Raw genomic sequence first — 21,409 nt, forward strand, 5'->3', positions numbered from 1 at the left:
GGAGCGCCGTCGTATCAAAGGCGGGGCAGAGGGCGGAAGCTCCCAAGTCATATGATCGATTCACGATAGCTCGCCGTTCTCCACTCGCTCATCGCAAAGATGGCCAGCCAGACGCAGGGCATCCAGCAGCTCCTGGCCGCTGAAAAGCGAGCCGCGGAGAAGGTCTCGGACGCCAGGAAACGTGAGTGCATCCGGTGTGCTGTGGCGCGCCGTAAAATTCTGTTGCGAAACGCGACGCGACGTTCGCTCCGCCGCCCCCCCCGGGTTGTAACCTTTCGGTCGCGACGATAATCCTCGTTGAAACTGATATGAGTGAGGAATTTTCGATACCTCATGCGCAGCGACGTTGCGAAACGTGAGGAGAGTGAATTTTGCAATTAGCGATTACGCGCTGACAGACGAAATTGCGGTGATTTTCTGCGGGATAACCTTGGCGAACCTGCGCGTGATCCATCTGTGTTGCTAATAATTATATCTGCTAAATTTCGTTTGAATTATAATCCGTCGATTACGACACTTTATTTGGGAGAACCTTGATATTTCGCATTGATTTCCCTTCAAGGTTTCATTTATCTGATCGTGCGTATAGGTGTTTTGTCTCAATCGTTAAATTTCCTTTAGAAACTCATATCGATACGTGTTGATGGTAATGAAATAATATCAAATGTAAGTTAAACACATATGTAACACCTTGCAAATAACTTTGTGAAGAAATAAGTGACGTACTAAGATTTTCCATGTATCTTTGCAGGCAAAGCACGTCGTCTGAAACAGGCTAAGGAGGAAGCCCAGGATGAAATTGAGAAATATCGGCAGGAACGGGAAAAGCAGTTTCGTGAATTTGAAGCCAAGGTAGCTACTATTTCTACGCCCCCTAATTATCAAGATCTTAACTTTATCTAATCATGATATTAAGTTTGATTAACAATTTAACAAAGTTACTATATTCGTAATATTGTAGCATATGGGTTCAAAAGAAGATGTAGCGGCACGCATTGAGGCGGACACGCGAGTTAAGATAGAAGAAATGAATCAGACCGTTGCTGTACACAAAAATACGGTAAGCTACTCGTGTAAATCCGATAAATCCGATTAATCGACTGTAGGTAAGCTGAACTCAAGCGAGAAATCATGACGTTTACTCTCTGTGCGATTTACTTAGGTCATGCTTAAGATCTTGGATTTGGTGTACAACATCAAGCCGGAATTGCACACCAATTACCGCATTGAGGTCTAAGCCACGAGAGAGTCGCATCTATATATAATCGCTATAAATATGATACATCTTACGCTATAAATGTACATTGAATATTACTGTTCACTTATAACATATCGTGATACGTATTTATCGTTGTTACATCGTACGACATGTTATATTTTAACGGGGAAAACAAAAGGTATACAATGTAGCTGTGTAGGCAGTGATACTCAAACTACTACTAGAGTTCTTTCTTTTCCCGCAGTTGCTACACGACAATAAATGTAATCGTTTGTTATTATCTGCTGAGCTTTTACTGGCACGTCGGACAGTTTGAGAATTGCTGTAACCTAGTTGCATCGTATATAACGCGAAAAAAAAGAAGAAAATATAATATAAATGTACCAAGCGGGAATCACCGTCCGCCCGCTGTGCCAAGGCCTAGGCACATCGAGACGACGGTGATGCGCTTGTTAAGATAACAGCTAATGCGATCTAAAGGTGGTGGTAACGAGTTGTATGTAGTTAAATGTATACCATTAGATGTCATTCCATAATTCTGTCGCATCGAGGACGTGTAACATAATGAGGTTGTCTACAGCCTTTCGCGGTTCACGGACAAGCTCCCAGTCGACGGTGGACCACGCGACGATGTAGCAACATTTTTAATTTTCCCTTCGCCGGGGTCATTTTGAGAAGTTCATTGATCATCATATAAATCTCTATGAAACGGGTAGCGCTTCGCTTCACATGTATATTCTATCTCTGTAAGCTGGTTGGTTGTCTGTACAGTATTAGTGTTCAAAATACAAAAAAGGAAGAAAAAACCCATACGAGGCAGTGTGATTCTCTCGTCCTTCTCTTACACTTTAAAAGCTACTGCATATACGTACTCATTATTAAGTAGACTCGATGCATTTGAATTATTTAACTGAATTGATGGAGTATTCTGGGAAAGAGAACGTCGATAAGAGCTCATATATTCAGGAACACAAGCTGAATTAAAAATTTATCCTGCATGTCGCGTATGAAAACGAATTTTAAATATTGCAATGGAGATGTTGCATACATGCTCTTTCTTTATTCGATCATGCAAGCGTTGCGTTTAATATTTTATTCGTCACAGAATTATGTTCCCGATAATCACGTCGTCTTATTTTCGTCGTCGTTTATTGAGTGTTATAAGAAATGTATACCTCGCGTGATACATTCATTAAGCGTCAAAAACAATTCATGTATACCACTTTTGCCGATTATAAATTACTTATGTGAAAGTTCAACGATGCGATGACCTGTTGTTGCGATCCGTATGTTACGTGCACCGATTTGCGGTCTACGAAAATATTCACCACAATCGTTAAAACCCGCATTAATTTCAAACAATTATTAAACCATAATTGAGTGGATGGATGGATTAAACTATAACGTAACATAACCATCTAATTGTGTGAAACTGAAATCACATATTAATTAACACTAACCAGACGCTGACAGAGCTATCAATTAAAATCAATGTATTACTTTTTGCAATTCAACTCGAAGCGCGTTTTAGAGCTGGAAGAGATCCATCTTCCGTTATATGTCGCCTGAAATGTCACAAATCCTGATTAAATATCAACGGTAACGGGGTCGTTCGCCTGACCATTGTACCGTAGATTTTAAGATTACATCTACTTGAATAATTTACGTATTGTTAACACGATGTTTACACGGATTTTTTTTTATGTAGACAATGTTAACTAAATGAAATATTCTAAATTACAAAGCACCGTGCAAAGAGAACGGATAAATTATTAGTTTAAATAAAATATTTATAAAATTATTAATTTTATAAAATAGGTTGCGCATCCAATTTTTGTGTTAATCATGAAGATATTTAATATCAAAAACTGAGAAGTTAATATACGCAGGTAACATAGAAATTTTATCATTTAGATTCATTTCTTGGCTTTTAAATGGGAAAAGGCAGTGTTCCTTCCCAGTAAGCAAGAAACATTAAATCGATCTTTTGAAATATTAATTTCATGTGGATTTTATAAATATTTTGACATTTTAAATGTTTTTAAACTACTATTTGATAATGTTCCTAAATATTAAAATCATAATGTACACAGTAAAAGATTTTGTGTTAAAAACGGTCAGAAATTTTGAAATGTTTATATCGCTTTAGCAAGGTGAATATTTAAAAAAGTAATATGTTAAAAGAAGAATATGTTAATTTAACGTATATTAGAAGAATATGTTAATTTAACATGTATTCGAGAAATATATATTCAAGATATAAAAATATTTCAAAGTATAAAAATAAGTATTATATAAAAATAAATTTTATGAGAAGCAAGAAGAAGACGAGCTATTCTATAACGGTTATTTATTATCTACACAGACGATATGTCACACATAGTTAACATTATCTACAGGCAGACCGTTGTAAGGACTTGACGCGTAAACGTCATCCTGCTCTCATCACATACAGGAAGGGTACAATTTATATTTCATATTTTGTGCTGAGAAATATCAAAATTAAAATTAAAATATCTCTAAGAGTATTCATTTCTCGATGATCTTACCGTAATACTTTTATACGTAGAACGAAAAGAGGGATCGATTTGTTTTAAGAAAACTCTGTGACTCTATTAAAAACAAAAATGAACTAGACCGTTATTTAACATGAACGCCAGCCAAGGTCAAGCTGATAATATCAGTAAATAGATCTTTTTAAACCTTATTGCTTTGCTCACGAGATATTCGATTGTATCCAGACTTTCGTACCCACCCTGTATACGCTCATTCGACTGGGAGATGCGCATGCGCGCCTCGTCGCTGCAGCGGTGGGAGCGATCAGCTGTACGCGTGCCTAACCTCTCCTCACTCGCGAACGTGTCGTGCTTCGGAGCGGCGGTACATTCCCGTGTTACGTGTGTGTGTATGTGCGCGCGCGCCCGCTCTCACGATCGTCTGTTCTTGTCCGACGTTAGCGGCGGCAACGCCAGCGCCACTCGATAGCGGCCGGAAGGCGATTCGATTACGCGAACTGAGCCGCGGCAGCGCAGCGCGAAGAGCTAGCTGGTCAGTGCGTGTGGCATTCCGCGCCGAGAAATGGAAGCCGACGAGACGCGTTCGGTCAGTACGAGCGTGAGCACGTTGCCGAGGTCGCCTGTAGTAGCGCGCGACATCGCAGTGACAGCTGTGCACGTAGTCCGCTTTTGAGTTTGTTATGACAAAGAACGTATCACCGACCGGTCGCCGACCATCAGCAGCCGCGTATCCGGAGAAGAAGGAGAGACCGTCGTCGTTGTTGTTGTCGTCGTCCCCCTCGTCGTTGTAAACGTGCGCGTCGCGATCCCAGTGTGTTTGATTCTTCTTTCTGTTCCACTTCTCGTGAGGAGGAAACGGACGACGAGGGATTAGGAAGAGGAGAACGAATCAAGATTTGAAGGCCGCCGGAAGAGGAATCTCACCGGGGGGAAGATGTGGTGCCTCGTCAGCCAAGCCAACTCCGTCATCCTCGAGGTGCAGGTCGACCCGAAGGCCATCGGCCAGGAGTGTCTTGAAAAGGCAAGTTTAAGTCCTTTCTTCTTTGTTCCGACCTGACGGAGCACGCTCCGGTTTCGTGCGTCCCGAATCGAGAATCGCGATCTCGCGATGTAAACAATGGCGGTGACACACACGCCGCATTTCGCGCTGGGAATGCGCGCTCGCGGTTAATCGTCTCGTACTTATTCTCTGCGTGCGTTAAACGCCTCGCACTTACATCGCCTGCAATATTCGTGTCAGGCGCACAATACAGCTCGAGAACTCCGATGCGAGATTTGGCCGGCTCCAAGAGAACGGGAGTCTTTCAGTGTCGGTGACGCGTTATCTCAACGGTCTTTTCCGCGGCAACTTCAGAACGGTCTTTATGTCGCGCTCGTTCTACATTCCGAATTGACTGTGCCATTACTCATGAAGAAGCGTGCGCCTTCAGATACGTTAATTCTTTTTTTCCGGTTTTTTTTTTAATTGACGTCTACGAGCGGTTTCGTATTCCGAGTTTCGATTTGAACGTTCAAACGTGCATGTGTAAGCGAACAATGAAAATACAATGGAACGGAGGAAAAAATGATGAGTCATTTTAATGGAAAAACCGAAATGGAAGCTTCGTATCGAGAAGCGTATCCAACTTGAGATTCAGCCGACTCTGAGAGTACACGAGAATCTTTCAATGTCGAAGACGCGTTATCTCAACGGTCTTTTCTGCATGCTGCGGTAACTTCAGAGCGTTCTTTTATGTCGCGCTCGTTTGAAACTCGGAATTTTTGGCTTTATTGTTATTCATCAAGAATTCGCGACCTCAGACACGTTCTCTTTCAGTCTCGGTTCAACTGACGTTTACGGGCAGTTTCTTATTCCGTGTTTCGGCTTGAACGTTGGAGAATGTGTATATAAATAATTTAAATATCTTCGGAGGAAAATATATGATATACGATGGATTATTATAATGGAGAAACTGAATCTTCATATCGAGAAGCGTTGTATTTATCCCTAGTGTTTAAACATCGAAAATTCGGACTCCATGCATCTCGCGTAACAATAACTCGACAGAAGTCACTTTGAATATCGCATTTAGTATCGCCATCGTTTACGCATGTTTCCGTATTACCGAAGCCACAAGTAGCTAATACTTATTCAAAGAGACCGATACCTTAGCCGCACAATTCCCCTTCCTTCGCGATCACGAGGATGATTCATCGCTTAAACTCCTCGGTTGGAGAACTTCCAGCGTGATTCAGGTTGGTAGGTTTGCCCGCGCTGCAACTCGAACGTAACGATGCATCCTCGCGATATGCAAAGTGCACCATATTTTTTTCACCCCGAGAGGTGTAGCATCTGCGATTTCGCGTGAAAGCGCGCGATGATAGGCATGAAACGATAATTCGCGTCTCCGATGTCGTAGCTGCGACTTTCGATTTGCAAAAAAAAAAAAACGAGGAAAGAAACGAAAGGGAAGAAGCAAGGAAGAAATCCGATCCGGCGAACGGCAGGCATGAAATGCGAATCACGAGCTTCCGCGCGTCTTCTTCTCGATCGACTGAAAAGGCGGATCACGATTCCTAGAATCTGCAAATTACCACTGCTAATGAGAGAGCATGAAATAGCGTTCGATCGTTAATTCGCGTCTTTCCGAATGACTGCCGCGAATGCGCGCGCTCGCGGAATCGATCGACGGTGCTTGATATCGATTCGGATCGCGACGTGCACGCGCGACGATCCGTGGAGGAAAGTTTCGCGCACCGGCAAAGTTTACCTTTGACGCCGCCGGGCGTTCTCAGATTCGGTCCCGGGAAACTTCGCCGCCCGATTGCCAACTTTCTCCTCTTCGACCCCCTCAACGCGACCTCAAAATAACGTGTCGTTCGACCGTTCGTTTCACGTTAATTCGAAGGATTTTCGCGCGCGACTTGATCTCCCAACGTAACGCCGCCTGGATCCGTCACGCCTAACAGAGTTGTGATTTTAAGTAGATTTAAAAATTTCGTCTACATGGATAGTTTACGTATTGTCTACGTAATGAATTAATGCGTCTCGATGAGTCACGTTAGAGGATTATTATCGGTTAAAAACTGCGCCTCTAAAAATACGGCGTGAGCTTAACTTTGCTCTCTTCAGCGAATCAGTTTCCAATTAAATCAGTGGAATATATTCCATCGGTATCAATGAATACTCACTGATTTTCAGTGAATACACCCCCCCCCCCCACTTAATTCCTCTTTTAGTCTTACACCGTTGATTTTGATTAGTGAAAGTAAGATTTCACTGTAAAATCTGTAGTATTCGTTATCGGAGAATCTTCTCGTCAAAGCGCGGTATGTTCAATCTTTGCTTACACAGATTCTCCGTGATAAACGATACATCAAGGAGATCTTCGTTCTCGACGGGTCGCAGGTAAACGGTAGATATTACCTTATCTCGTGGACATGCAGCGTATTTTTATACGTTCGTGTCAAATTTATTCGCCTGTAAATTCGTGCGGCACATAATACGCACGCTCGTAACGTATACACACAGAGGTCGGCAAGGGTTGCAGTCTTTTTCTTCGGTGACTTTTGTAACGCATCTCGCGCATTCAATAGGAATATCTTCTGAGAATTACTAAAAAAATTCTCCTTAGACACGCGATGCGTTGCGAAATTCGTCGAAAATAGTGTTGTAATCTTTAATTGACCGGCTATATATATATATATATAATTAATTTCTTATTAATAACCCTTTTTAAAGCTCATATATCGTTCCTGATGAAAATTTTTCTTGTCCAAATAAAATTGGCCGTCGAGAAGTATAACTTTCTGAGTGCATATAATTGTATACATCGAACGTTTAAGATATAAAAATGAGAAAATATTAAAATTGTTCTGTCTAAAAAATATCTATTTTCACTGGTTTATGACAGTTGTTGAAAAACATTGGACAAAATTTTCATAAAGAGAATATACTTATGTTTGTCAAATAACTATGTAAATCCGAGCGTTAAGAATAAGGTTATAAAATAAGTAAAATTTGCGCCGTCCGTTTCGATATGCGACTCATTCCTGTATTTCTCACATCACTCGATACATAATAATTACGTCTAGTGGATAGATCTTGTGCGAGCCAGTTGGTATTATAGAGAGAGGGAAAGGAAGAATTATCTATTTATTTATTGTAAGGATAAAAAATGAGAGGCAGTTCGCTAGCATCAAGAATATGTCCTATTTTACGCCAAGACTTTAATGGTTTAATGTGTTTCGGCGTCGGACAAGTTGCGAACGTGCCTCGGTTTAGGCCGTAGCTCACGTGCGCAACAGATGCCGCGAAAACACACGGGCGGCGTGATCTGAAATTTCACAATGCTGCCGCGAACCCCGTCATTGAAGCAACTGTAAAAAGATTTTTCGAAAAATTTCTTTCGTATATAATCTTGTACGCGGAAAAAATTCGATTCGTGCAATTGATTTCTGCTAGGACGGAAACTCGGTAGTAGGAATAGAACAATCCCCGTGGAAGATCTCTAACTAGTTAAATGTTTTCAGTTATCGCAATCGAATTTCAACACAAGCCGAGGACTAAGACGAATGTTTTCATATAACATAACATAGATAACAAAGATATCATTCTCCGTTATCAAGTTTTCGTCCGTTTTCCAATCTGTTGTACGATCTGAGATTTTGTTCTCCGGTGTGTACACGGAAAAAAATCTCGGTTTGTGTAACCGATTTTCCGTTGCCTGGAAACCAGACGAGAACTCAGTGATGGGAATAGAATAATTCCCGTAGAAGATCTCGATCTAGCTAAATATTTTTAGTTATCTCAGCCGAGTTGCAACGTAGCCGAAGGTTAAAATGTTTGTTTTCATTTGCGATAACAAAGATAACGTTTCCTGTCATTTTCGTTCGTTTCTTAATCTGTTACATGAATTGAGAATTTGTTTCTCGAATACATGAAAAAGAAAATGTTCGTGTAACTGATTTTTCGTTATCTAGGGATCAGATCTCTATTCAGTCGATTGTTCTTAGTTATTTTAAGTGTGTTTTAACACGTTAATTGCCAATCACGCGATATCGCGTGATGCGAGTTCTCACCAAACGGCCGATCACGCGTTATCGCGTAATAGATATTTAGAGTACATAAATCCTATGTACATAATAATAAAAGCATATAAATAATATATTATCTTACTTTGAGCACAATAAAAACTAAATAAAAAATAAAAAAAATTTGGCCACCACACGAAATTCCAATTTTCAGCTTGGCAATGAACGTGTTAACGTGGTCAAATATTCAGACCAATATTTTCGACCGCGATAACAGAGTTGTCGTTTCCTTTCGCTAAGTTTTCATCTGATCCCCATTCTGTCACACGAACTGAAACTGAGATTCGAGATTTTTTCCGTGTACCATCTCTGCACTGCCTCTTCCAAAAATCTCCCCTCGTGAGTCCTTCTCGTGTTTCTCCACACTGAGAGTATCAAAAACTCGAGAGAAACAAAAACTGGCACCTATTATGAAAATATTCGGATAGAATTCCGATCGAAATTATTCCCTAGATTTCTATTGTGCTTTTCGGAGAATAACTGAATGATTCCGATCGGAAACTTTTCCGAACAGTTTCATAATGGACGCCCAGTTCCATAATAGATATTCTGCTGACTGAAAAAACTCGTACGTTTCGTAAAACTGCGGGAGCGTCGAATGTAGATTCTTATTACATTCACGTAATTACATCTGCGTTAAATTACGAACGAGCATTCGTGGGGGAATTTTCTGAAATTTTCATGGCATATTCGTGCGCGAAATTGTGCGTTAAACGTGTTCTTCGTTTTTGAAGGTCACGTTTCCGGAGACTCTAATGGAGAGAGTCTTCATAAAAATATCCTTTCTCTTTAGCGCATTCTGAACCAACGACGGTATCGCCCGGGGTGCGGCTCGTTTGGTTTCCATTACAAGCTCCTTATGTCGTCCGACTCGCTACATTATCATTCCTGTATGTCGCTTCGCTTTCAGCGAAGGGCGAAAGAGGGACAAAGAGAGAGAGAGAGAGAGAGAGAGATGGTAAAGAGGGTATCAGGCCGATTGTATTCAATTTACTTCCGACCTGGGTTGACCCCGCAAACATTTCGTCGGCCTTTGCCGTGAATCGATTCTCGTCTCTTCCCGCTGTATGATTCCATCTAAAAAAGAGAGACAAGCTCGAGAAGCCTTCTGGTGCGCTGCGAGTGAACTGTGACGCCTCGAGAGATCCGCCACTATTAATAGACGAACAAAATAACGAAGTTATCGTGTTTAACATTGCAGCGATACGAGAGATAATTTTAATCTGCTTTCGCTTACCTATTAATATTTCGTATTTACGATCGTGCATGTGCCAACGCGTTTTTGATACTTGTCGAATGATAACCGTGAACTTCGGGAGACTTTGCCCGCGGCTTGATAACCGCGTTTGACCGCTAACAAGAGGATGGATGCTCGCTACATTGACGCGATACGAATCGAACATTGTATAATTTGTTTTCACGATGTTGATGCACTCCCGCTTACTCTAGCGTACTATTGCGTTTCGAACATTTTACGCTGGCGTGCCTCCCAATGGCTCAATCGGGTGTGATCCGGCGCCACCCTGCTGCTCCGAGTTTGTTTTGTACGCGTCGCTCTTCGTGGTGGAACCGGTTATCACTCCGCGTCGAAAATAACTTCGAAGGTCGGGATGAGAACCGAAAATAAATCGACGGACGCTCCGCGCTCTGTTCTCGCACGCTCGTCGCGCACTCGGTTCTCTTCCGCTCGGAGAATTCCTCTATGCACCTGCGAACTGCGCGGCTGTAAACACGTCGACACGAAGACGGATCCGTTCCTAATATCGCCGTGATTGCGTTCCCCCGACTGCCTCTCTCCGATTCGGCGAGCTGGCAATCCGTAACCGACGTGCGGTTTTTGTTAAGTACGGATCTGCGATAGGCCTTTAGCCTTTCGACCTAAGCGGTGAAATATAACGTAATTTCTCCGGCAAAAAGCGTTCCCCGCGCTGCTGAAAGTTGCAGAGAAAACGCACCAAGGCTGATTTAGGTACGGGAAATAGACATATCCATGTTTCTCGACTATGGCGTACCGAACTCTGTCGAACAGTAGAGGAAAAAAATCGTATCGCGACTTCCTGTCTCATTTACATTTCGTTGTACTTTTATTTTTCGACAATTTCCTGTTATCACGTCGATTTGGAGTCTATTTTTTCGAAGCCTTACTTCTCCGACTTCTTAAAAAATATTTATTTGCAAGATAATAGTTTTCAAAATTTACAACATATTTTGGAGAAAAACATTACTTTGCATCTATGTACATAAATTTCAATTCTACACCTTTCAACGGAGTTTTGGAGCCCAAAAACAAAATGGTGTGCCGATTTTAGTATTTCTTCTCTAATAGCGCTCAAAACTTCGGAATCGCGACGTCTGATAGCGCTGGAAATGTTTCTCGAAAGAAATACAAATTACGTTGCAATTTACTGCTTCGAGCCGAAAGTTTTCTTGCATCTATTGCGGATCCGTACTGACTTGCGGTTTGTCGTCGTAATCGCTGTGGAAACGGAAACGGATGTACGTCGACTTGAACTCGAAAGACGCGCGCTGCTCGTTCGCTGCAGCGTTTGCGAGTGATTGCGAACAATCGCGCATTATATAGGAACAGCGTGCGCGCGGCCTTTTAACTACGGGGAGCATCAAACGAAATTGCACGCCGAAATTCCCGACGTTGGTAACCTTTGAGGGTTTGCACCGCGGCGAACCGACTCGGCCGGTGTCCTGCGCAAACAAGAAATGTATCTGGACAGACAAACAGAGAGAGAGAGAGAGAGAGAGATAGAGAGAATGTATTCTGTTGGTATGTTTACCTCTAATATCAATCCGCGCCGAGCCCGCGATGATTACGATGCAACCAAGTGGGTCGGATTGCCTAACTAGGTCGCAGTTTCACTGACCATAGCGTTATTAGGTGCCCACCTGCGAGATTCTCGTGCGTGTTTTTTCATGCCTAGTCAGCAATCGCCGGCTTTGAATGACGTTATTCTATCGCGGAATGGAACGCGAGCTCTCGGGTCTACTTGATTATCTGCCGTGCGCGCAAAGTGCACGCGTTATCTAATTAAAGGAGCAATGCACGGTCTCGTTTCATCGTACGCGCGAGAGATGTTTTGCCGAACGAACGATATATTTGCATTCGCTCTGTTGATTACAGACCAGAAAAAGATACAACGCGCCTCCGATGCGTGAGTGAACGCGTGGGAATCAAACCGCTCCATCCCCCGATGTGCGAAGAAGTGGACGTTTCTTGGCAGTGTTTATACATACGCTGAAAATCTATATACTTCGTGTCACGCATATTACAGATTTTCAGTACTGGTAGTGAATACATGAGCACAGCTTTTGCCTATGATACTGGCGCTTTCAGTACCTTCCCTCTACTACTTGCTTTTGAATTTAACGTATTACCATCGATAATGCTCGAGAATTTCAAACACTATAAGCAATAGTTTTCTTTATTCCTCAGGCCTCACATTGACTCCCAGGCGAACACGTACATGACTACAGCACCCGCGATTAGCCTCTTAAAATCCGTTACATCTTTGCTTCTTCGAGCGTTTTGCGTCAAGATCAGTCGAGAGCCGTCTACTTCTTTCCGTTTCTTTCTAAGATGTAAATTCCAGGCTTCACTCATCCGGAGTAAAAATAGGAGTCTGTTTCTTCGCGCTTCTACGGACGGAAAATTCTCTCCTCGAGTTCCGTGTTCTTAATACTTCGCGCAACACGATCTTTCGATCTTGCTGAAGTTATTTCTTAGATTGTTGTACAGCCGGCGTCATGTATGCTGTACCATTCCTAGACGGAAAATCACGCGATTTTCAGCCTTAAGAGCTCTGTTTACAACAGTCGTAAAGTATGCAGTAAGACGTAAAGCAGCAAGCTAATTGATCAATTAGATTCTTACAGTCCAGGAATAATCGACTGTGGTTGATCAATCAGCTTACGTCTTATTACATACTTCACGGCTATTATATACGTACATATAAGATCAAAACCGTTATAATTAGCGCCATTATAATCGTGTCACACACGTATATGCGCTATGATTAGAATTACTTACGGAACCTAGAGTTACCTTTGAACCTTATAGGTTATTTATAAGGCTGAAAATCGTGCAATTTCCGTCTAAGGAGCAGTGTACACGACGCCGACCGTACATGGTTGATGCGCGCGGGCTTTCACGAAGGAATCGCCACGAAGCCGTTGCTCCATCGCGATATACCGACCATTCTGACAATACCCGCTTCCGTTGTATCTCTTTCACCGTGAATATACCCCGTCACATGCGCGGCATGTAAAGCGCGTATTTATCCGGAAAAGAAAGCGGGGCGACGCGCGCCAGAAAATTTCCTATCGGTTTATCGGCGTTGGCGGCGCGTCGCTATGGAAATTAGGTCGAAATTGGCCGGAATTCAATCCGGGAATTCAATTTGCCGTCGTCTTTGTGCCCCGCGGAGTCAATCGGATCGACGCGCGGCAGACGTTTTCGAGATCTAATTTGCGCCTACAGGAGCCTATTTCCCGCCGCTCGCGTCATGCGACGAACGCCTAAAAGGAACCGAGCATAGTCTAAACTTCTGTCAGCCCCGCGCGTACGACATTGGATCCCTCTCTTTCTCCCTATCTCCCTTCCTCCTTCTTTCTCTCTTTCTTTCGTTCTCCCTGTCTCTCTCTTTGTTTTTCAGCGCAGCGACAAAGCGACGCCTCTCCTCGCTGCGTTCTCCCGCGTCCGATTCGTTACAATTCCGCTGGCATCGGGTGTACACGGAGCTGTATATTCGGCTTCTGCTGGATTACATTTGACTTTGTTTTCTTTAACTTAATTCGGTTTAATTTCCTCCCCTCCCCCCTCCCGATGATCGGACGATTTATGGGCAATTTATGGGCGGGACGGGGACTCGTTCAAAATTCAGTCGTGCTTTATAATTACCGACTGCCGACGATTTATATAATTCGATTACCGCTGGCCGCTGAAACCGAACGAAAATTAATGCGCGATTTCACGGCGATAATGAAGGACGGGCGCATGTGTGTCCGGTCTCGTTAGAAGAATTATTTTGTATCGCGTAATCGCGCGCGCGCGACCTTTGACAATCTCGCCACGCGTTTTGTCATTCAGTATCATGAATTATAAACGCGTTTAATTACCGTTAACAGAGAGATATATGTTATGAATTATAGACGGACTTTTCAAAGCTCAGTGTTGAAGTAAACTTCAAAATCACATGAAACACGTGCACATACACCGTCCGAATGTCGAAACGTTTTTGCAACCGCACGCATGTCTTTCGCGAGTAACAAAGGAGATCGCGGTAATTCGTGCGATCGCAAGCGGCGGCCCGGATACGCCAGTGCATCTCGTTGAAGCATAATAATGCGTTGTTTTTTTCGCCGAATCTGCATTCAATATCGCACGATTTGAATATCCGACGGTGGAGGTACACGTGCGCGCTTGCATACATTCATATCTGAAATCCGTAGCATCCGTGCCTCTCCTGCTGGAATATTAAAGGCCGCCCGTGTCTTTTATTTTCTTGCTATCCAACGGAGGATCGCGAGGCTTTTACCTTGTAACATTACGACCGAGAACGCGAGTCGCGGAATCCCTTGAGGAGCATTTTCGAGACGCAGAAGACACCGTCTGCGCATTAGGGATGGGCGATATAGTAGAAGATATCGATATTTAGCAACGATATATATAGTAAATGAAAATGTCGATACACCAAAAGTATCGGACGGAAGTACGGAACGTATCGTTATTGATATTTCTATTATTGGCTGCACTCCAATTATAAATATATGCATATGTTTACATTATTTTATTTACATTTGTTTTACATAAAATTTATGTAAATCAATTTTTTATAGAAAAAGAATTTAAAAATAGCAAGTGTTTTTGTCACGTAACGTAACGTTGAGCCGTGCACAACTTTAGGGTTAAGTAAGAAAGCGAATCCGAGCAATGCGCATACATATATAATATCGGTAAATGCTAATATTGAAAAATAAAATATCAATACAAGGTATCGATATTTTAAATATCGATACTGTATCGCTGCTGCGCATCCGAGTACATTATCAGACCAGTACATCTATCCGTTTTATTATCCGTCATTTTGTTATCGGTAATTATCATCGGCATTAATTAACAATGTAATTTTAATAATCTCTCGAGATTAAAATATATCTGTACACGCATAAACATGTTTTCACGATAAAGCTTATCGCTGCATGCATCCGTAATTCCTCTTATCTCGCGTGTTTGTCCTTTGACTCCGTTCAAAAAGTGCGCGAGCACGCGCTCGGCACCGAGTTATTTCATTGATCTGCCTTTGCCACGCACCGCTGGCCCCCAAAGTTCGCGTCATTGTAAATAAATTTCCAATTATCGCACAATGAGCCGCTAACCGCGTGTCAATCATTCACGTCGAAATACGCAGAAATGAACTTTGATATATTCCGTGAGTAAACAAGATACGCGTCGCGAGCAAGCCAGCCGACATTGGTTCAAACTTAGTTCGAGCTGTTTATTATCGATTTCACTTTTCCACGAGGACCGCTCGACTCGGAGGACTGTGCAGTGGTCCGACAGATAACAACTCGAGCGAGTCGATTGGAATTCCGAGTCCTCTCTTGTGGACTCTCGTAAGTGTTTAGTTTCTACCTCTCGAGACAAAAACGGGGAGTCGAGCTCCGCGTGGATACTAACCGACTCTATGACATTGTCCGTAGCGTGTCCTAAACTTATCGCGCGTCCTTTCATCTCGCAACGTATTTTCACACATCGTGTCGAACACGACGACGGTGAACTGACGCGATATGCGCATATAAATTTTACAAATCAGTAGTCACTCTCCCGATCGAAGTTGGAATTTGTTGGATGCTGAAAGACTCGACCACACTCGGAGAAATAACTTAGTAATAGCAGTTAAATCTCATTAGCTAGCTTGAACTTGGTTGGTTGTTATTGCTAAAAGTTGGCTGTTTGAGGTAAAGTGCATTTGCTGTGAGGTAACTTTATTAGCTGAAATTATTAGCATCAATAGCTAAGATTGGTTAGCTATGATCTCTCTCTCTCTCTCTCTCTCTTGATATAAAGAAATCTAGTAATGAAGAGGCAGGGAGGAAAGTAATTCCATATGTAACGTAATATTAGAAGAGGTTCAAATTCGTCACTTTGTTGTGACGAATGGGGGAGGGGGTAAAAATACTCAAATTTCTCGTGACAATTGTTGAATAGTTCTTTAGCTGTCGCAGCTAGATTTTAGCTTCTATGGCTAATTTTTTTTTAGCGCACGTTGACATTTCCGATCTCTCTATTCGACGTCGCTTTAGTAAACCGCGGGAAACATCGGGTAGCCAAACATTTTGCGTAAATTTCTCGTACTCGCGAAAGTCGCGCCGAAAGCAAGAGAGAGAGAGAGAGAGAGAGAGAGAGAGAGAGAGAGAGAGAGAATTCCCTCGCGCCGGAGCGCATGAAATTTTACGACGTCGTTCGATCGGTGCGATTGGCCGATTCTGATTTCCATCGCGAGCCGGAAGCATCTGCTGTTCGTCGCGCATGTGCTTTTTTTCCCTTTTTTTCGGAAAAATGCTCCGGCCGGCCGGCTGGCTGGGCTTTATGCCGCGCGATAAATCGCCCCGACAGAATGGCTGTTCCGGAAGTGCGTTGGAGCGCGCGAATAAATTCGCGCCGTCCGTTGGCGTGGCGGGGTTGATATGACCGCTTGTAAAGCAGCGATTAGAGAAATATCGTCGAAACTTTCGACGGGTATCGCGATATTCGCGGGATCGTAAAGGACCGTTACGAGCGTGCGCGGTGACTTGGCGAGACAGATGAAACTCGGAATCACGTTTTAGCGCTAAATGCGGAACCATCCCGTGGTATACGAGAGGCCGCGTCCCATCAGATTCCTCCCTCCGCTTCATCGTATATCGAGCTTTTCCGGGCCGCGGTCAGGGCCTTAAACTTTTTACAATGCTCGTGTATCTGTGTGAACATTGGCACACGCGGGGATATAACGCCGTCGTTGTGCCGGATACGATTCTTTCGCGGTTTATGGATCTTCCCGAATGGCGTAAACTCGGTGGAAACGGTACTCGTCGTATCGCGAAGAGACCGTCGTCGACGTCGTCGTCGTGTAAACAAAGAAACGTGTCTAAGCACTGTTTCACGGCGCAGTGCTCTCCCCGTTACGCCCTGCGATATTCTCCGCGTGGCTGGTAATCCTCCGTGTGCCATTATTTATACGCTGTCGCGCGCGATCCTCCACGACGAAATCGTCATCCGTGAGTCAACGGCGGAGGAGCAATTATTTTATAAGATCGTACATTTAATATTTATCTCAGCTCGATGAACGAATTAAACACTGTACTTTTGATAGTCGCACGCACGATGTCTGATGACCGAAATGTTTCATTTGCCAAGTTTCCTTAGGTCCTTCAATAAAATCGTTCAGACGTAAGTTCCGGCGTTAACCTTCCGCCGGCAACGTATGTAACTTAAGCTTCCGTCAGCAACCTGGAACTTGGAGGGAACAGTATAGGTTTTTACATCGCGTGTGTTCTAGACTATGAAAAAATCTGGAAAAAATTCTCGTACATTTATGAAAGTTTTAATAACGTGTTTTTACCATCGTAAAAGTCGGATTGTATTTTATTTACTTTTTTACACATTGAAATCGGAGCGGAAACGTTGAAGGAGCATGATTTCGGTTAAAAATTCATAACTTTTATACGAATGAATAATAAAATCCCGTAGGCTGTAATACTTGAGGGGTGCTTAAAAAAATAGTAAAATAAAGTAGGAAAAAAAAATAGTATAATAATGTTAGCCCCAAAATCGAACCCCGCTGCTTACCAATTGTCATAAAATTTGCAATCAAAGAATCAATTGTGCCCCTCTTTGTCTCCGGCTCTTTATATCTTATTCCTTGATCAGTTTTACCTCACGTCTTTGTTTCTTATAATATCTCGCAACCGCGGAACGTGCGCCATTGGATTGTATATCGCAATGTCACTTGCATCTTAATTCGGCGTAAACTTCGCTCGGCGAGCATTGAAACCGCGGGCTTAGTCGCGGAGCCGTTCGATCTAGAAAACTGAAGAGGCTTTGAAGAGGCACCGAATTTCGGGCGATGCAAAATAGAAAAAAACTCCGCTTCTCTCTCTCTCTCTCTCCCACCGTTGATCTCGCGGTCGAACTTCGATAGAATCTTAATCCGCGCATCCGCGAGCTTAGCGAGCTGTTTAATGTTTCGAAAACACACACAGAAGTTCGAAATAAATCTCACGTATCAGAGCCCGGGATATATCACCTCGACGGGATCTTTGTCCTACTTTGACGGCGCCGCGCCGCGGCGGCAACATCGGTCGTTCTACTTCCCGAGCGTTATCCTTCGATGAAGATGTGCGCAGGACGCGTAATATAATTTCCCTTCAAACGGGATTTGAAATTCAATTAACTCGTCGTCCGCGGAAGATCGCCACGAAAGTCCGCGATTTACCCTTTTCTTTTTTTCTTCTTTTTTTATCGCGGTGAAACTGTGCGCCGGCAACTTTATCGCACTTTTGCAATCAGTTTCTACGGCGCGCCCGGCGTAAAAGTCTTACGATCAACAACTTTCCTACGAGAATCACCGATTCTTCCCCTCCTCCCCCAATCTCTCCTTTCCCAGTCTCTCCGTCCGTCCGTTCATCTATCTAGCAAGAGGGTTCGTCGGCGAACGATAAAAGTTAATCTCGTGAAATAACGTGGAAATGCAAATACGCGGAGCACGGTGGACAACGAACCACGGCCTCTCTCTCCTTCCCTTTCTCTCTTTCCCTTTTCACCATCTCTTGCTCTCCCTCTCTTTCTTCTCTCTCACTCCGTTCTCTTCGCACGTCCCTTCGCCGACGGTTCCTTGGCGCGGTCGAAAATCTCCGCGACGCCGCGACCGGCCGCAGTTCGTTTAAAATGCAAATGGTCGCATTAATATTTGCCCTAAGTGCTCCGTTTCCGTTTTGTACGGGAAGCCGGCAGCGGGCGGCACGGTGCATGCGACCGCGAGATTGGACGGCCACGTGTGCGCGTACGTGCATACGACGGCCCGGGACGATGCTCGGATTAAATCGCGTAAATTTTAATTGTGCCGCTCTAATGCTGCAGGGAGCGACATTATAGAGTTACCTGGAGCGAGACTGGCGGAGAATATTTGCCCCGCGGGACAGATTCGTTACTTCTCTTGGTAGAATACACGGAGGAAATTACAAATCGAAAATATATAGAGCCGACTCAGTGTTATTTTAGATACCCGGGTTAGCTTGCACCACCGAGGATGAGTAAAGGGATAAATAATACGGGTTCATTTCCCTCCCGAGCAGTCTTTCTCTCCCCTTTTATATATGTAAATAAATCCTTCCCTGAAAATACGAATACTGCATCATCGTTCCGAGCCTTCGATCGTACGTATCCACCGAAATTACTTTCCTTCCTTCCCCGTCGTCGTGTAACTTTGCGTGACACTATCGTCCGACGTGATAGCCACGCAAACAGCAGTCTGATTCCGGGCAGGTGTGTGCTTACCGGTCTGCTATAAATCCTCGTGTATCTGCTTACTCATCCGCCTCGCGTGCCCTCCCTTATCTCACGCGACGCCGAACGAAGTGTTAACGAAGCCGCGCCGGTCTCGAGAGGAGCCTAAAAGGGGTGTCGGAAGTTTAATTAGGCGTAGGGACGACGTCCGATCTTCTTCCGCTTCCGGCGGGAATGTTCATTTAACTTGAGCCATTTCCGAATTTCACGTGGAACCACCGCTGCTACAGCGGCGGTGGCGACCTTTAGCGTCTCCTTTGCCCTTCTGTCTCTATGCGCGCGCGTTGAAAAGACGCCGGCCGTCGATCCGCCGTCTTGTCGGTGTCGCAGGAATCTCATTACGCCACTTAATTGCGTTCCGCGGAAATCCTTCCGCTAGCGAATATGCTTCCGGGACAGACTCCCTCCGTCCTTCTCGGCGCGATTTGTCGTGGGAAGGCTGGCGGCTGCGAGGGAGCCGCTGTTCGATCTTTCGCTTTTATCACGGTCGCGAGATGAATGTCAAGGACGAGTAAAATTTAAAATTTCATAGGCAAGAACAGATATGATTGCGTTCTCGAGAATGAAAATATCTACGCGAAATTTCGCACGTTGCTTGTTATTAAAAGTATAAAGGTCCACATATCAGTTTGTTTTTGGGCTTTAAAACTCTCTGCTGATGGTATACTAATTAAAATTGATGTGCACTGATGTAAAAAGTGATTAAAAAATTCAAAAAGTTTATATTATAAAATAGTATTGTCCAATGAAATTATAGCTGATTTGTCACTTAAACATTTACAAGAAGATAGCTCAAGAGAAACTCCCGCACATTGTAAAAACAACTGACGCTAATTACATAACCAAACGTGCTCGCAAACAAAAACAGCCACTTCAGCTCCACTTATTGCGCGCAGTAAATGAAATTTATTAACTGTTTGACGAAATTCGGTACTTTATAATCAAGTAACATGAGTAGGTCGACCTTCCATATCTATGTCGTGTTTTTTCTCTGTTGTTGGATACAATTTCGTTATCTTTATTCTCACAATATTTCGAAGAAATTCTTTAAGGGGATCCCTAATATTGAGAGTTCTTCGTTCTATGCGTCTTAGGAAATTGTTCTTAGAACTATATCCAACTAATTTTTCAAATTGCCGAATGAGAGAATTACTCTTAATAAGATTCGCTGGGGAAAAATATGAAAGTTTCAGAAAATATAATTTTCTTCTTCGCTCCAAGAAGGAAGATGAAAGGTATCAAGGGGCAAATTAAGCATCGTTTAATTAAGCGAGTAGAATAATTAAGTCGTCGAATGGCGATCTCCCTTAATTTAAGGTATCCCGCAATTACTTTTCAAACGAGACGGGCATTTTTCTCTCCGGGTCCTGAAACTTTGCGATACTAAGTGAATATTAAAGGAACTGCGCTGTCTCCTAGAAAATTCGCTCGATACTGTAATCCAATGTAAGCGACTGGCAACTCCTCGGGGATTGAGCGCAATTTCCGTTATCGCGCGCAGGTTTTAATCGCTTTACCAGTGCAGTAAACCGGCGACGTTACGTTTACGCGCTTTTCCGGAGTTTTTAACCTCGTCCGACATCGCGCACATCGCCCCCTTCCTTTGAACTCTAAAATAAAGGTACGTATGTACACTGCTAAGATAAATTTACTCGGTTTAAAATTAGCTGTTATATTAATCTCTACAATCCCACAACAAATTGCTCCGCGTAAATCTCCATGCGAAATTAATCCGTGATGTATTATTTGCACGTTTCACTTTGAGAGTTTTGAAAATTTCACATTTTGCGATAATCCCACCGGGAAGGGAGCAAAATTATAGGACGATTCTATTTCCTTCGTAATTAGCGATGAATACTCTGTGCCGACGACGATTTACAATCCGACCGTATGTATTTAACTTTGTTAGTCGCAATATCCGATATGTTGTTATACGGTCTCAAGATAACTATAACTCGTTCTTATCAATGTTTTTTCTTTGTTCACTTTATTCTTCATTATTTTTTTTTATATACTTGAATACCTGGTCTATTAGCCAAGTGGTAA

At 43.2% G+C, this 21,409-nt stretch overlaps 2 protein-coding genes across 2 annotated transcripts in view; both read left to right on the plus strand.

Annotated features, from left to right (window-relative positions):
• The first annotated feature begins 20 nt into the window (after nt 1–20).
• On the plus strand, nt 21–2,031 carry LOC106747042 (V-type proton ATPase subunit G). The gene is made up of 4 exons (XM_014624284.1): nt 21–181; nt 752–852; nt 962–1,060; nt 1,163–2,031. The coding sequence occupies exons 1-4, from the start codon at nt 100–102 to the stop codon at nt 1,235–1,237; spliced, it is 357 nt and encodes a 118-aa protein (XP_014479770.1). The 5' UTR covers nt 21–99; the 3' UTR covers nt 1,238–2,031.
• Nucleotides 2,032–4,075: 2,044 nt separating this feature from the next.
• Nucleotides 4,076–21,409, plus strand: part of LOC106747032 (E3 ubiquitin-protein ligase MYLIP) — a 228,297-nt gene continuing 210,963 nt past the window's right edge. The window contains exon 1 of the mRNA XM_014624269.1: nt 4,076–4,756. Within this exon, the coding sequence (XP_014479755.1) occupies nt 4,670–4,756 (87 nt within the window). The 5' untranslated portion in view covers nt 4,076–4,669. The remainder of the gene's footprint in view (nt 4,757–21,409) is intronic.

The sequence above is a fragment of the Dinoponera quadriceps genome, unplaced genomic scaffold, assembly GCF_001313825.1.
Source record: "Dinoponera quadriceps isolate SergipeBrazil2010 unplaced genomic scaffold, ASM131382v1 scaffold2099, whole genome shotgun sequence".
Classification (NCBI taxonomy): Eukaryota; Metazoa; Arthropoda; class Insecta; order Hymenoptera; family Formicidae; genus Dinoponera; species Dinoponera quadriceps.